This window comes from Microtus pennsylvanicus, chromosome 4 (assembly GCF_037038515.1).
Source record: "Microtus pennsylvanicus isolate mMicPen1 chromosome 4, mMicPen1.hap1, whole genome shotgun sequence".
Lineage (NCBI taxonomy): Eukaryota > Metazoa > Chordata > Mammalia > Rodentia > Cricetidae > Microtus > Microtus pennsylvanicus.
The window spans coordinates 105,861,008-105,876,091 of NC_134582.1; the positions used below are offsets into that span (position 1 = coordinate 105,861,008).

At 42.8% G+C, this 15,084-nt stretch overlaps 1 protein-coding gene and 6 non-coding genes across 7 annotated transcripts; 2 read left to right on the forward strand and 5 right to left on the reverse strand.

Moving 5' to 3' along the window:
* Positions 1 to 1,783: 1,783 nt before the first annotated feature.
* LOC142848850 (histone H4) lies at positions 1,784 to 2,166 on the reverse strand. The gene has a single exon (XM_075971036.1). The coding sequence runs from the start codon at positions 2,150 to 2,152 to the stop codon at positions 1,841 to 1,843; it is 312 nt and encodes a 103-aa protein (XP_075827151.1). The 5' UTR covers positions 2,153 to 2,166; the 3' UTR covers positions 1,784 to 1,840.
* A 762-nt stretch (positions 2,167 to 2,928) lies between these two features.
* On the forward strand, positions 2,929 to 3,000 carry Trnam-cau (transfer RNA methionine (anticodon CAU)). Its single transcript has one exon. It is a non-coding gene; the product is annotated as a tRNA-Met (tRNA).
* A 1,433-nt stretch (positions 3,001 to 4,433) lies between these two features.
* Trnar-ucg (transfer RNA arginine (anticodon UCG)) lies at positions 4,434 to 4,506 on the forward strand. Its single transcript has one exon. It is a non-coding gene; the product is annotated as a tRNA-Arg (tRNA).
* A 6,689-nt stretch (positions 4,507 to 11,195) lies between these two features.
* On the reverse strand, positions 11,196 to 11,277 carry Trnas-gcu (transfer RNA serine (anticodon GCU)). Its single transcript has one exon. It is a non-coding gene; the product is annotated as a tRNA-Ser (tRNA).
* A 1,792-nt stretch (positions 11,278 to 13,069) lies between these two features.
* On the reverse strand, positions 13,070 to 13,141 carry Trnaq-uug (transfer RNA glutamine (anticodon UUG)). The gene has a single exon. It is a non-coding gene; the product is annotated as a tRNA-Gln (tRNA).
* Positions 13,142 to 13,691: 550 nt separating this feature from the next.
* Trnaq-uug (transfer RNA glutamine (anticodon UUG)) lies at positions 13,692 to 13,763 on the reverse strand. The gene has a single exon. It is a non-coding gene; the product is annotated as a tRNA-Gln (tRNA).
* Positions 13,764 to 14,976: 1,213 nt separating this feature from the next.
* Trnas-uga (transfer RNA serine (anticodon UGA)) lies at positions 14,977 to 15,058 on the reverse strand. The gene has a single exon. It is a non-coding gene; the product is annotated as a tRNA-Ser (tRNA).
* Between the last annotated feature and the right edge of the window lie 26 nt (positions 15,059 to 15,084).

The window sequence follows — 15,084 nt, forward strand, 5'->3', positions numbered from 1 at the left end:
AACCCAGAGTAGTTCTAAAAGCCCCCAAAAGAACCCAAGAGCCACTCCATTCCATTTGGGTCTCGGGCTGTCTCTTCTCAGCAGGCTTTTCTGATCTAGCAGGAACTCCCTTCACTTTCACCGTCTTTTTGCTCTGGTCATCACTTCATTACTAAAGCTTCACCACCACCCCCTCATCTAAATATTACCTCCTCCGAGCATACATCATGCCTTTTCTGCTTGAGTCAGCAACATAACACTTAGCACTGTGCTACTTGACTTCTCTGCATTCCCACACCCAATCAACACCAAGTTCTGGAAGATTGAAAATGTTTTGTCCGGGGCTAGAGAGACTGCTCCAGCACTGGGTGCTCTTGCTAAGGACAAGAACTGACTCCCAGCACCCACAAGGTGGTCCACTCCTGTTTTGAACCCCAGTTCTAGGAGATCTGAAACTCTCTTCTGGCCTCCTTGAGCACATGGTGCACTAACACCCAGGCATACACATTTAGATTATCCATACCTATAATCCACATAGCACAGAACCGCCTCTGATCTTGGTGTATTCCAATCATTTTTTTAAGCCTCAGATACTTTTTTCTTCCTCAAACATGTTCTTAACCTTCAATAGTGTCTGATTCCCCGTCCCCCCTCCCCTCCTTACCCACAGAAACCCTTATCTTTAAAAATAAAGATGAGAGCTGGGCAGTGGTGACACAGGCCTTTAATCCCGGCACTCAGAATTAAAGGCAAAAGCAGCAGAAACAAACTGATCTGTGAATTCGAAGCCAACCTAGTCTACAGTGAGTTCCAGGACCATCAGGGCTACACAAAGAACCCATCTTGAAAAAGAAAAATCTAATCTAATAATAATTAATAAAAATAAAGCAGGGAGACAGCCAAAAAGACTCAGCGAGTAAAGTGATTGCTGCAAACCTGTTAAAACTGAGTTGGATCCTTAGGTGGAAGGAGACGCAAATCCCATAGAATTGCCCTGCTTTACAGAGAATAAAGTCAAATGACAACCACTTTAACTACATTAATTTTTATTTCAGAGGATAACCACACAAGTTAACTTGCTGGCCACGAAGAAGAGCGCCTTTTCTGTTGTTTTTAAACAAGGCATCATGACATTTAACCTCAAATGTTTGTTGTACAGTAAGATCAATCTTAGCACTTCTAGCTGAAATGAGATTCTGAAGGTATAAACTTAGACCACATCGAAAATATCAAAAATGTGCTTATATTGTCTTTGTTTATTCACACGCTCAACCGACGTCAACAGAGTTCGGTGGTCTGCATAAAGTTGCACAGCAAAACTACCCAATTTTACACTGTAGATGTAAATGGTAATGTCCGATTGTGATAATCCTTCCCTTAAGCGAACAAGTCCACCACAGGTGTGCCGGGAGAAAAGCTGCCTAAACGTCGCGTGGATCTCCAGTACCCTTCAGGCAGCCCTTCAAGCCTGGTTTCAGACCTCAGCAGAGGTCAAAGCACAGAACCGACCAACCAGTCCTGGCTGTGTGCTCAGCCACCGCCCGGCGTCTTTATCCCTGGCTACGCCTCCAAGCTCACGCGCTTTGTCCCTGCATCTCGCGCCATCTAAATAGAGGAAGGATATCAAATACAAACCTTCACCGTGTGCTTGATGTACGGACGTTTTTCACAATTTCTAATAGTAGCCAAGGCAGCAACGAGAGGAACGGAAGCCTACCGTAACTATATTACAAACAGGATTATTTCTTACGTTAATAGGAGCAGCCCAACAAGTCAATACATGTTAGCCCTTTTACAGAGAACGTGGGCGGCCCTGAAAAGGGCCTTTGGGTTTTTTGGGAAGTCAGCCGCCAAGAGTAGTTTAGCCGCCGAAGCCGTAGAGCGTGCGGCCCTGGCGCTTGAGCGCGTAGACCACGTCCATGGCGGTGACGGTCTTGCGCTTGGCGTGCTCCGTGTAGGTGACCGCGTCGCGGATCACGTTCTCCAGGAACACCTTCAGCACCCCGCGGGTCTCCTCGTAGATGAGGCCGGAGATGCGCTTGACTCCTCCGCGCCGGGCCAGGCGGCGGATGGCGGGCTTGGTGATGCCCTGGATGTTGTCGCGCAGGACCTTGCGGTGGCGCTTGGCGCCGCCTTTACCCAGGCCTTTACCACCTTTGCCTCGTCCAGACATTGCTAGGCTCTTGACGACCAGACCAAAGTGCCGGGAGAAGCGCAGGCACTTCCCTTATATGCAAGGGGTTCGGACCTAATTGAAGACTGAAACCTCGAGCGCGTTCTCCCCGCCCCTGACATGGCAATGGCTGGTGACGTCACCAACGCTCGAGGTTCCCACTCCCTGAGCTGGGTCCTTTGTCTCAAAACAGGACTTCCCGGCCATTTTAACTAATTCAGACTAAAGAATGTCTTTAACGATGCACATTTGCCACTTGCCACTTGGTACGTATTAGGGCAACAGCGAAGCTTTGGTCAGTCAAACAATCAGAAATGCAGATGCGGGCTGTGTGTGAGTCAGTTTTATCCCCTGTTCCAAAGGACCAAACACTGGAGAGAACACTGCACCATTTCCTCCTCGATCTCGACCACAGAACAAATCTGACCCCAGTCTTGATACCCGCAGGTAAATGCGTGGTTTTCCACTAAGACTGTTACCAATTGCCGTGCTGAGGACAGTATTTATATTGTCTTGGTGTCTCCATTGGCGAAAATTCGTGATTCTCGTTTGAATATCTACCTGGCTTTTTCATACACATCGAGTAACTTAGTATGTTAATATTTGCAACTCTTGTCAGATTTTGTTTTGTCTTTCATTCGGTAGCGACATTATTCCTAACAACTAGCACCTTTAAGACAAACTTAAAAGGTGACTTCCAGCAGGTCTTTGTATAAAGTAGTACGACACCCACTGCAGACAAAGGTAAGAATGTTTTTAGGACTTACTTGCTGTGCAGCAGAGTGGCGCAGCGGAAGCGTGCTGGGCCCATAACCCAGAGGTCGATGGATCGAAACCATCCTCTGCTAGCTAGAACCGAAGTTTTTTTCATGGGTGTTTAAGTGTAAAGGGTTCTCTTTCTAGTAAATCATATTTATTCTGGTTATTTTGCCTCCGTACTCCTAAAATGGCTAAACAAAGGGAAACACAAGGGTAAGAACGAAAGAACAATTCAGTTTCTTTCATTACATAACGTATAAGGCCTTATTTGCCAAGTCTGACTGAGAAAACCACTTGTGCTGCCAACACTGGTCCTGTGTCTTTAATCGCCACATTCCTGATTGCTATTGTCTACGCTTATTTTTTAAGCTGTGAATTCACTGTCTTATATTCCTCTCCCAGAAAGGATTCCTTGTCTAAAGTGTCAAATCCCGTCATAGAAATTTTAGTAAGAAAAAAATACATTAAGTAGCCTATAATCTAGGCAAGTATTTTCTTTTTTTTTCTTTTTTTAAATTTATTTATTTATAGTATTTTCTTTTGATTGGCCTTGAACTGCTCCTTTTGCCTCTATCAACAGGGTTTACCACGCCTTTTAAAAATGACTCTACTGAATTAGAAAACCGAAGTTTAAAGATCTCTCTCCCGTTAGGCCGTGGGGGGATGGAAGTCTTATTTCTTCTCAGTGGGGGTGTAAAGATCAAAATCAGCCCTTGAGAATAACTGACAGAAACACCAAGCACCTGGTAACCTTGTTTTCTTGCCTCCGACATTAAAAAAATAAATATTTTTTTTTAAAAAAGGGGGGACTACTTGGGAGGTGGTGGCACACGTCTTTAATCGCAACACTCAGGAGGCAGAAGCGGGTGGATCTCTGAGTTCCAAGGTCAGCCCCGTTTTCATAGCGAGTTCCAGGTCAGGGCCACACAGAGAAAAGCTGTCTCAAAAAAATATTATTATTATTATTATTATTAAACTACTTTTCAAGCCATGAGAACAAAACCAGTTGTTGAGTGCAGCCCCTAACCACCCACTAGTTCAGTGACTTGTGGCAAGTCCTCACCTAACACAGCGCGCAGTTTAAAGATTACAGCGAATATTACAATACAGGAAAAGACTGTCACAAAGATGCCAGACTGAAGAAGGCTTTCTTGTCCTCTCTTGGTGACAGACACTCTTCTCTCTAGCTGAGAGGGAGGGTTCTAAAAGGAATCAGCAAAAGTGCCAGGAGGTGGAAAAGCAGCTTTGTCACCGGAGGGTCACACCCACGCACACGCATGTAGAACTGCATGAACGGGGAAGCAGGGTCTGAGGACACGCAAACGACTTTTTTCTCCGTGAACCAGCCATGTTCTGTATTAATACGAAGTAATTTAGTCTCAAAATTTCCTAAATCCGATCCTGTGGCCCCAAATAAAATCCGCGGCGTGGACCTAATTTCTTTTTATGCTGTACCTACCGCAAGAGCGGCGCTGGAAATTCCTTTTACTTCCTAAGTCTTAGAGACAGACCTCAGCGCAGCGACCACGTGGCCTAATGGATAAGGCGTCTGACTTCGGATCAGAAGATTGAGGGTTCGAATCCCTTCGTGGTTAGTTGGAGGTTGTTTTTATTTCCTCCTTCTTTAGTGTCGTACAAATTAAATTGTAGCATCTGGTAAAAAAAAAAAAAAAAAAAATACAAGTTGCGGCCCCACCACCCGCATTTTCTGGGTTTTTCCAAACTTTCTTCCTCCTGTCAAAGGATAGAGGAAGAACTTGTGTTAGGCCTTAAGCAGTGGTTCTCAACCTTCCTAAAGCTGTGACCATTTATTACAATTCCTCTTGTTGTGGTGACGTCCCTTGTGAAAGCGTTGTTCGAACACCCAAAGGGCTCGTCACCCACAGGTTGAGAATATCTTCAAAGAACTAGGCGCTGGAAGGACGAGAATGGAAACCGAAATGAGTCCTTCAGGTATCTTGGGCTGTCAGATTCTCCCAGGCTTAGACTGTGGGCCTCAGGGCCTCAATTTTGCTGGGTTAAATTATCCCAAATAATCCCCTCCCCTCCTTTTTTTGTTGTCTCAAAGACAGGGTTTCAGGTAACACATCCTGGTCGTCTATCTCTACCAGGCATTCAGGCCTGTGGCATCATGCCTGGCAGAAATGGGAATTCTGATCCAAGACTAAAAAAACGTGCCTGAACCAAATTAGTCCCCATTTCCCTTCCTTTTCAACGCATAGACGGCAAAGGATACAGAAGGTAAAAGCCTGTCCCCGCCAGGAAGGATGACAGAGTAAAACAGTCTTGGACACCCTACGTCTTCAGTGGCCACTGCACACTAGAAATGGGTCACGAATTCAGAAATATACTATTTACACCTTTGATAAACATGTGAGACTTGCCACTTTGGGGGGGGGGGGTCAAAAAACATGCCCTGAAGCTTCAGAGATGAATGGAGATGAATGGAAACGGATGGGAAGGGAAGAACAGAAAGAAAGGGGAAAGAAGGGGAAAACTGGGAGGGAGAATGGAGTGGTATTTCAATAAATAAAGCTTCCCTGGTGAATCACAAAAGTAAAACAGCCACACTGGTCAGCCTTACAGAACAGCCAGCAATGACACACGCCTTTAATCCTAGTAGCCACACTAGTTGCCATAGAAACCAGGCAGTGCTTCAATGACTTTAATCCCAGAACTAGAGAAGATTATAAAATGGGAGGAAATAGCTCTCAGACACAGTCTCATTCCGAGGATTCCTGGAGGCAGAATCACCGTTTCGGGCTGAGGTCGAGGTAAGAGCCAGTGGCTGGCTGCTTTGCTTTTCAGGTCTTCACATTGAATCCCAGTTTCTCTCTGAGTTTTTATTACTCATGCTTCAGGGGAGAGAGGTAAGGAGAAGGGAGGGAGGGATCAGGATGGCAGGTATGCCATTATCAACTGATAGTACTAACCTAAACAGGAACACTAACAGCTAAAAGTCCTGAACACAGACAGACCATCCCATACCTCCCACGCCTACTCTTCAGGGTCACCACTTCTTCCCCACCAACAGCTACAATCCTACTTTATTGTTTATTTAGATAAAAATGATAGGCTATCCAAGAATAGTTACTAAGACTATTGAGTCACTATGACATTTTGCCTTCTTCATTGTAATAAGCCAATAAATTCCAATTTGCCTAACTGACGGTATGTTTCTGTTGGTCTTTGGACAGAGACAACCAACAGTTTCATTATTATATATGGAATATATATTATATTTGATATTATATATATTGCATTGATTATATATTGAATATAATATATTGAACATATATATTGAATACATATATATATGAGAAAATAATTAGATTAAGTAAAGTGTTCACAAACGTTCAGTAAAAGGTAGGAGAATGACACCTCCTTAGGACAGACAGGCCCTGGGTTCTGCCTGCAGCTCCATAGGCTCCTCCAACTACAGCCTTGCAAGAGAGTTGGAAACCGCTGCTCACAGGAACTTGCATGTGAATATGTATGAAGTTCATCCATAACTTCCAAAATGTGTACCGGCTGTCAGATTTTTGAGGGCCCGGGGCTTCCGTCCCACTGTTCCCACAGCCAACCAATACTTCAGCGCGGTCACCTGAGAGCGCTAGAGAGCCACCAAATTCTTATTCACAACCAACATTTTCTAACTTTTTTTCCTGGCCCGCTCTGCCTTGCACATGCTAAGCGAGCGCTCTTGAATGTTGAAACTAATGGTGAAGACACGGCCGGTTGCCTTCCACGGAGCACTTACTTCCCTCTGATCCGCTACCACATCAGACCAAAAGCAGGTGGGCTAAACGTCTCAACACAGTCTTCCCAAGACTCAGCTGGATCCGTTTTTTCCAATTTACCATCTTCTAATATTGCTGTATTTTCATTTATTTGGGGGACATTCTGAACTAAAGAACAATGTTCAATGTTCTGTAAAGACAAATGGGAAAATATAAAATATTTACTGACTAGCTTTATCAGCCTTTTCTTTGCAGTTTCTCTACAGAGTTTGTATATTGTCATACAACACACATTGTGTACATTTTTATACTATAAATTTCCCACACACACAGAAAGTGAGAGGCTGTGGATTCACTTTTTTTTGGATTTTTTTATTGATATTTATTGAGCTCTACATTTTTTCCGCTCTCCTGCCTGCCTCTCCCCCTCCTTAAACCCTCCCCCAAGGTCCCCATGCTCCCAATTTACTCAGGAGATCTTGTCTTTTTCTATTTTCTACTTCCCATGTAGATTAGATCTATGTCTCTCTTAAGTGTCCGCAATGTTGTCTAAGTTCTCTGAGATTGTGGTTTGTAGGCTCCATCCATTTTCCTGCAAAATTCAAGCTGTTGTTATTTTTTTCTGCTGTGTAGTACTCCATTGTGTAAATGTACCACATTTTCCGTTTGGTCGAGGGGCATTTAGGTTGTTTCCAGGTTCTGGCTATGGCAGAGCTGCTATGAACATAGTTGAGCACATGTCTTTGTGGCACGATTGAGCACCCTTTGGATATATGTACCCAAAAGTGGTTTTACTGGGTCTTGGGGAAGGTTATTTCCTGATTTTCTGAGAAACCACCATACTGGTATCCAATGGGGTTGTACCAGTTTGCACTCCCACCAGCAATGCAGGAGTGTTCCCTTTACCCCACAACCTCTCCAGCATAAGTTGTCATCAGTGTTTTTGATCTTGGCCATTCTTACAGATGTAAGATGGAATCTCAGAATTGTTTTGATTTGCATTTCTCTGATGACTAAGGATGTTGAACATTTCCTTAAGTGTCTTTCAACCATTTTAGATTCCTTTGTTGGGAGTTCTCTGTTTAGGTCTGTACTCCATTTTTTTTATTGAGTTATGTGATATTTTGGTGTCCAATTTCTTGAGTTCTTTGTATATTTTGGAGATCAGATCTCTGATGTAAGGTTAGTGAAGATCTTTTCCCATTCTGTAGGCTGTTGTCTTGTCTTGTTGATAATGTCCTTTGCTTAACAGAAGCTTTTCAGTTTCAGGAGGTCCCATTTATTAATTGCTTCTCTCAGTGTCTGTGCTACTGGGGTTATATTTAGGAAGTGCTTTCCTGTGCCAATGCGTTCAAGTGTACTTCCCACTTTCTCTTCTATGAGGTTCAGTGTTGTTGGCTTTATGTTGAGGTCTGTGATCCACTTGGAGTTGAGTTTTGTGCATGGTGATAGCTATGGATCTATTTTCAGTCTTTTACATGTTGACATGCAGTTATGCCAGCACCACTTGTTAAATACGCTTTCTTTTTTCCATTTGATATTTTTTGTTTCCTTGTCAAAGATCAGGTGTTTGAAGATGTGTGGATTGATATCCAGGTCTTCTATTTGGTTCCATTGTCCTCCTGTCTGTTTTTATACCAATACCAGGCTATTTTCAGTACTGTAGTTCTGTAGTACAGTTTGAAGTCAGGGATTGTGATACCTCCAGAAGTTCTTTTATTGTACAGGATTGTTTTGGCTTTCCTGGGTTTTTTGCTTTTCCATATGAAGCTGAGTACCATTCTTCTGAGGTCTTTGAAGAATTTTCCTGGGATTTTGATGGGCATTGAGTCGAATCTGTAGATTGCTTTCGGTAAGATTGCCATTTTTACTATGTTAATTCTGCCTACCCAAGAGCATGAAAGATCTTTCCACTTTCTGGTGTCTTCTTCAATGTCTTTCTTCAAAGATTTAAAGTTCTTGTCATTCACTTGTCCTCTGTCCTTTACAGTCGAACCACAGAGGCAGGCCCTTGAGTACACTTTCCTGTTGTCACTTTTGATGGGGTTTTTTTTCCAGGGAGGAAGGCAGGGTTGGTTTGGTTTGGTCTTGAACTCACAGACATCTGCCTGCCTGCCTCTGCCACCCAAGCTCTGGGATTAAAGGTGTGTTCCACCACCCCTGTACCAATGGTGTATCTTTAATCTGTATTCTCACTTTCATTATTCTAAAGAGTGAAACCTTATAAATAAAGTGAACTAAGCAGTGTGATTTCTATGTTCAAAAGGATGAATAACGTCACGGCTGGCTTGGGAATCACGGTGATCCGCCTGCTTCAGTCTCCCCAATGCTGGGATTGTGAGTGGTGGTAGCTACTAAACCAGGCTCCAAACTTCTGATGAAGACTGGCGAAGGTCTTCTGAAAAAATATTTCTAATTTATAGTCTCTCCAAGAATGAAATTCACTTTTGGGCAGGTAAATGGGGAACTATTATACTCATTTTTATTTTTAGAAATAATCTGGGATCTGGGCATTTCTCTGGGTGGTAAAGCACTCATCCATCACTGAATGAAGCCCTGAGCTTGATGCCCAGCATACCAAAAGATGGAAAAAGAAACAAGTTATTCAGACATGGTTATTGTGTATATTGCACGTATGTGCTGACACCATACGCACTCGGCAGTGTCCACTGTAACAGAAGACACTTCTGGTGTGTGTCTCCGTGATGGATCTTCAGGGCCCAAACTAAACCGAGTACCGAGTGTAAGATAATCCTCTATTGAAAGACTAACAGTGCTACTGTTGCCAGAGCTAGATTTGGTTCTTGCTTTAGGAATACAAACACAGACACAGAGTTGTAGAAAGCAAGGTTTATTGAAGATGAGAGCAGGTACAGCCCCAAAGGCACAAAGGGGTGGGGGTGGGGGTGGGCCACAGGGCCTGAGGTCTTAGGTTTTACCTAACTTGTCCACTCTATTCTCTAAGTCACCCCTTCTTGAACTCTTGAACAGGTTGAAATATCTTCCACATGTTTGCTCAGAACTGATTTATATCTCTCTCTCTCTCTCTCTCTCTCTCTCTCTCTCTCTCTCTCTCTCTCCCTCCCTCCCTCCCTCCCTCCCTCCCTCTTTCCTTCTTCACGTAGCCTGAGCTCGCCTAGAATGCCATAGGTAGCCAAGGATGTCCTTGAACTTCTAATCCACCTTCTTCGACCCACCAAGTACTGGGATTACAGGCAGGGGCTACTGCACCTGTTTTTTTCTCTTTGATTTTTTTTTAAATCATGATGGAAAGCTCAGAAAACCAAAACAGTCCCCACATCTATCTCATCACTCTCTAACAAGACAGCACAGTTAGGTACAATTAAAACCATCACTCAGGTATTACTGTAAATATGATTACACTCTGGAAATATTCCACCTAGAGATTTCAATCCCTTCAGTCCCTCCATTAACATGTGAACATACACATACACACACACACACACACAATCTGCGCGTGCACACGCACACACACACACACAAGCACGCAGATAGTATAAGCATTTATTGTATAAATATCTGTTGCATGTTTGGTATATGCAAAGTTTAAAGATAAAGAGAAATAAGTCAAGTCCCGTTGTGCCTCCTTCTCCAGGTAAAGTTCAAGTAGAGCCCAGGATGTGACTGCTCGGATGTCCCCCGACACAGAACATCTCTGGAAAAAGGCACAGCATCCACTCTCTGCAGGATCCAGACTGCCCTCCGGTCACAACAGTCACCTCCTATTACAATTAAAATCAATCGGGACAAACTTTATAAGCTGACTCCAAGCAACATATAACGGGGGGGGGGGGGGTATTTCTACTCAATGCCCAGTTTTTGTGAGCCTCTGAAATCCCTTGGGAACCTGCCCAGTCCAGTGGCTGCATTGGAACTTGTTGGAAAGACTCTACCCCAATGTCCGTTTCTGTAAAAGAGACAAATTGCAAAGAGAAGAAAAATGTCAGAGACCGTCTGTCTTTATTAGTGACCCCATCAGTTTTGTGTTTCTATTATGGGTGGGAAATCTTTTGCTGTGAAAGCAGGTGAGTGGATGTTTTTCTGGGATGGTGTGCTAAAATCAATCTGTAAGTTGTAGGAAGATGAAAGGGAGACACAGAGACTGGAATACCTAAAGCTATCTCCAGTTAAAATACATCATTTCTTTCTGTCGGAGGAAAGTCAAGGCAGAGGGCTACCACGGATCGGAGAGCAGAAACTACATCCCGGTAGAAGGAATGTCACGCCCAGAAACAGGAGGGGAAGGAAACTGTTTCTACCACTCCTAAAAAGCCAAGTCAGTCAGGAAACAGTGGAAGTGCGGGGCAGACGCGAGGGCGGATCCAAGGTGAGATAATTTTGTCACAAGCGTACCTGAAGTCTCAAAAATACGAGTTTGAGCAAACAGAGGCACACATGAAGCAAGTGGGAGAAGAGAGAGGTCCGGGAATCACGCGGTTCACAGTCAGTTTTGAAAGAGAAACTTCCAGATTTATCACGCCGGGGATAAAATCACAAGCCCACACAACAGTGTGAGACCCGGTCGACGAGGATGGGATTCGAACCCACGCGTGCAGAGCACAATGGATTAGCAGTCCATCGCCTTAACCACTCGGCCACCTCGTCACACCTGCTGAGGTAGTGTGACAGATAGCATGTTGTATCTTCTTCTATGATTTGATGTTTGGGTATTTTGGGGAAGAGAGTTGATATTGTTTCTTTGGTTTGGGTTTTGGGGGCGGAGTATCCATTAGTTTTATTTGGCCCTTTAATTAGACTGTTTCAATTTACTATCTCTGTCATTTCATCACGTGTCATTATTGAAACCAAAGTCTTTACTGTCTGTAAATGGCCCCCTTAGTTTGATAAAAGAAAAAGAAACTGCTGGGAAGAAGTGGCTCTGAATACAACCACAGCAGGAGAAATGAATTAGACTATTTACGATGACTCTCGTTTAAAAACTCACATTGGATTTTGTCATTTCTATGTGTCCATGCATTGGGCCTGTTATGATGCAGCTCTCCTTGCTCCCAAGTAGGCTTTTAATATAAATAAATGCCTATCATATGATATAATACCTGACTCCGAGGAGTCCAGGTAGGGTATGTGTGAAGAACTGGGGAACTCAGGCAAAGATCACCAGGGACACATTTGCAGTCGGACGATTTGGACTTGCTGTTTAGCGGGTAGGAAGAGCACAGATCATGAGAAACCTTGGAAGACTCAGCAATACGGTGTAGTAAAGGGCTTTGTAGCATTCGTGTGTGGAATTCATGATTTGGGGGAAGGCGTGAGCAAGGTGCTTCATTCTACATTGTTATACTGCCAGGCAAAGAGTTCAGATGCCTAATCACTCAAGTTTTGTAACTGATACACTAAGAAAAGAAATTGTTTCATTTAAAAACAATGGTGTTTGTGTGTCTGAATATATGGGATGTAGAAGGTGAGAGGGGAAAGCTGTAAAAACAGTTATCTCCTTATGAAATGTCAGGAGATACCTGGTGACTGATCATCTATGCTCAGTCAATATATGAAAAGTTCTGCTATTGTTTGTCAGGTTTCTATCTCATCTCATCGAAATCAGAAATGCCAGTGTGGTGCAGAGATGCCGTTAAGTTGCAGAGGTTCAGAAGACAAACCTTAGGGCCTAATCCCGTGTGCCTGGCTAGGTCCAGACATCCAGGACCAGTTAACAGAGACACCTGAGAATATGTTTCTCTTTTTCTATAAGCAAAATCATTCTTAAAACAAACAAACAAATAATAGATGTGTTAACATGACTTAATGCAGAATAAATGGAGATGGGACTAGGGCTTCCTTGACCCAGAAGGAAGAGCAAGGATCTAGGATCTGGGTTCCTGAAAAGACGAAGTGTGTGTCTGAGGGCACATCTATCTAAGCATACCAGGTATACTCCTGGTTTGGATGACAATGAAAAGCACCGACATCAAAGCAGACAGACTCACTGAGACTTGAAGCACAGGTGCTAGACAGTATAGACTGGGACCTTAGAGTTGGATAATGACTGAAAGCCCCGAAGAAACGAAGATACTGAAATGTGAACCAGAAACACTTGCAGCTAGGTGCATACATCCTGAAGGTGAACTAATGGATGATTCAAGAGACTAGGAATGTGGGACAAAGGGGGAGAAATAAGCCATGGACGGGACACATTTCAGAGTCTACCGTAATAGCTACTATACCATATAATTCTTACTTACATATTGGAGAAGTTTGTTGCTACACTTTCTTTTTGCATTTGAAAATACACTTTGAAGAGGTTCCAATCAGATCCCTAATCACACATACACTTTACATAGGCCGGAAATGAGTGTAAGGGAGGGCTGATTCACCCACTGGAAGAAGTAGGCTGATCCACCTGTTCATGGAAGAAACTCAAAACATAAAAAACAAAAAGAGGTCCCACCGAGATTTGAACTCGGATCGCTGGATTCAAAGTCCAGAGTGCTAACCATTACACCATGGGGCCCCACGTGTGATTCCTGCCCCTTAATAAACTACCTGAAGTATCTTTAAATACATTTTAGTTTCAAACGTTAAATAGAATTATTTATTTATACCAAGTTTACTCAGATAGAAAATGCACCAAATAACTCAGGTGTTATATTTTGTAAGAAACAAATTTACATATAAAATCTAATTAGGCCAAACAATACTGAGTTAGTCTTTTATATAGGAATTCAGTCAGCTCCGAGATAAGCAACACGTATCCCTAATCCTCGGGTCTGCGCACAATTTCGCCAGATTAGGGTAATTCTCGTTTCCAACCCAAAAAAAGAAAAATAAGAAAAAGAGAGGCAAAGGAGACACGTGGATTCCTGTTTTATCTCAGATGTTGAGACAAAGTAGTTCTAGAAGCTTCTGATGTTGCAGACTGGGCAAGTTTTGCATACTGGATGAGTTTTTAGATGAGATGAAAAAGATGTCTAGATACTTTAATTTCCGGGAGTCTGGGGAGCGGCTCAGAATATGTTCAGAACACATTAGTAATTTGTGAGAGCAGCGACAAAATTCACATGAGGTCCCACCGAGATTTGAACTCGGATCGCTGGATTCAAAGTCCAGAGTGCTAACCATTACACCATGGGGCCCATATCAGCTCATCCTCTTAGCAGAATTTAGACGGAGAATGAGGAGACTAAATTCATATTTTCATATTTTTATGATCTGGATTCTGCATTGCTGAATAATAACGTAAGTATAGCTGCTCCTTGAGAAATATGAGTTATGTGTTTGCCAGATGTGACATTTACTGCACTGGAATTTACAGAGAAAAAAGTGCCTGTACCTAGGAATATCTTGCCATAAACAGGCGTATGGAAAACGCAAGAAGAAAGGAGCTAAACATAACATGAGAAAAACTTTTTTGTAATTAGGGAGATAAAATGAGTTGTTTTACGTATACATTTACTTCTTTGTCTTTATCCGCATTTCACAATTGAAGCACGATTAATAAAAATTCAAGAAAGTGAAATTGGGGTTCAACATGAAGATCCGAAAAGGAAAACAGCCGGTCACTGGCGCTTATCTCGACCTCAGTCAGAAATGGCGATCCTGCCTCCAGGAATCTCAGAATGAGACTGTGTCTGAGAGTTTTTCCTCCCGTTTTATAATCCTCTCTAGGGCTGGGATTAAAGGCGTGCACCGCCCGGTTTCTATGGCAAACTAGTGTGGCTACTGGGGTTAAAGACGCTATCATAGCTGCCTGGTCGTTAAAGCGGCTAGCCAGTGTGATTATTTTACTTCCACGGTCCTCAGGCACACGTTGTTAATTAAAATACAATTGAAATGCCAGTGCACACAATGAATCGATTGCTAACGTAATACTAATATATTTTATTATGTTTACTTTTCTGTACGACAGCAAGATTCTATATGCATTAGAGATACTGAGCGTTTTAAATAGCAATAGATGTATTTTTAAAATCAAATTTTTAGCCAAAGACAGTCTTGAAAATTGTCTTGTATTTTGACTCAGAAATGTGTCCTTCTTAGAGGCAAACCAAACTGGAAATTTGTTTCAAATATTGATTTCAAAACTTTAAATATGCTCTGGAGTACAGCCGCAATATGCTGCGTGTGTCCAAGGTGTTGGACGATTAAAGTGGAAGTAGATGAGTACGCAGGAAGTTTGGGAATTGAAACTTTTTTTTTTCTATTTCACTATCAATCCTGTCCAAGATTGAGTTTTGTTAAAGTAAAAAAAAAAAAAAAAAAAAAAAAAAAAAAAAAGACGATGGAATTGGAATAGAATTCTGTTTCAAACCTATTAGTAATTCTTAATACCTGCCAAGAAAACAACTCCGTAGTCGGCAGGATTCGAACCTGCGCGGGGAGTCCCCAATGGATTTCAAGTCCATCGCCTTAACCACTCGGCCACGACTACAAAAGCAACAAAGTATCTAGGATATA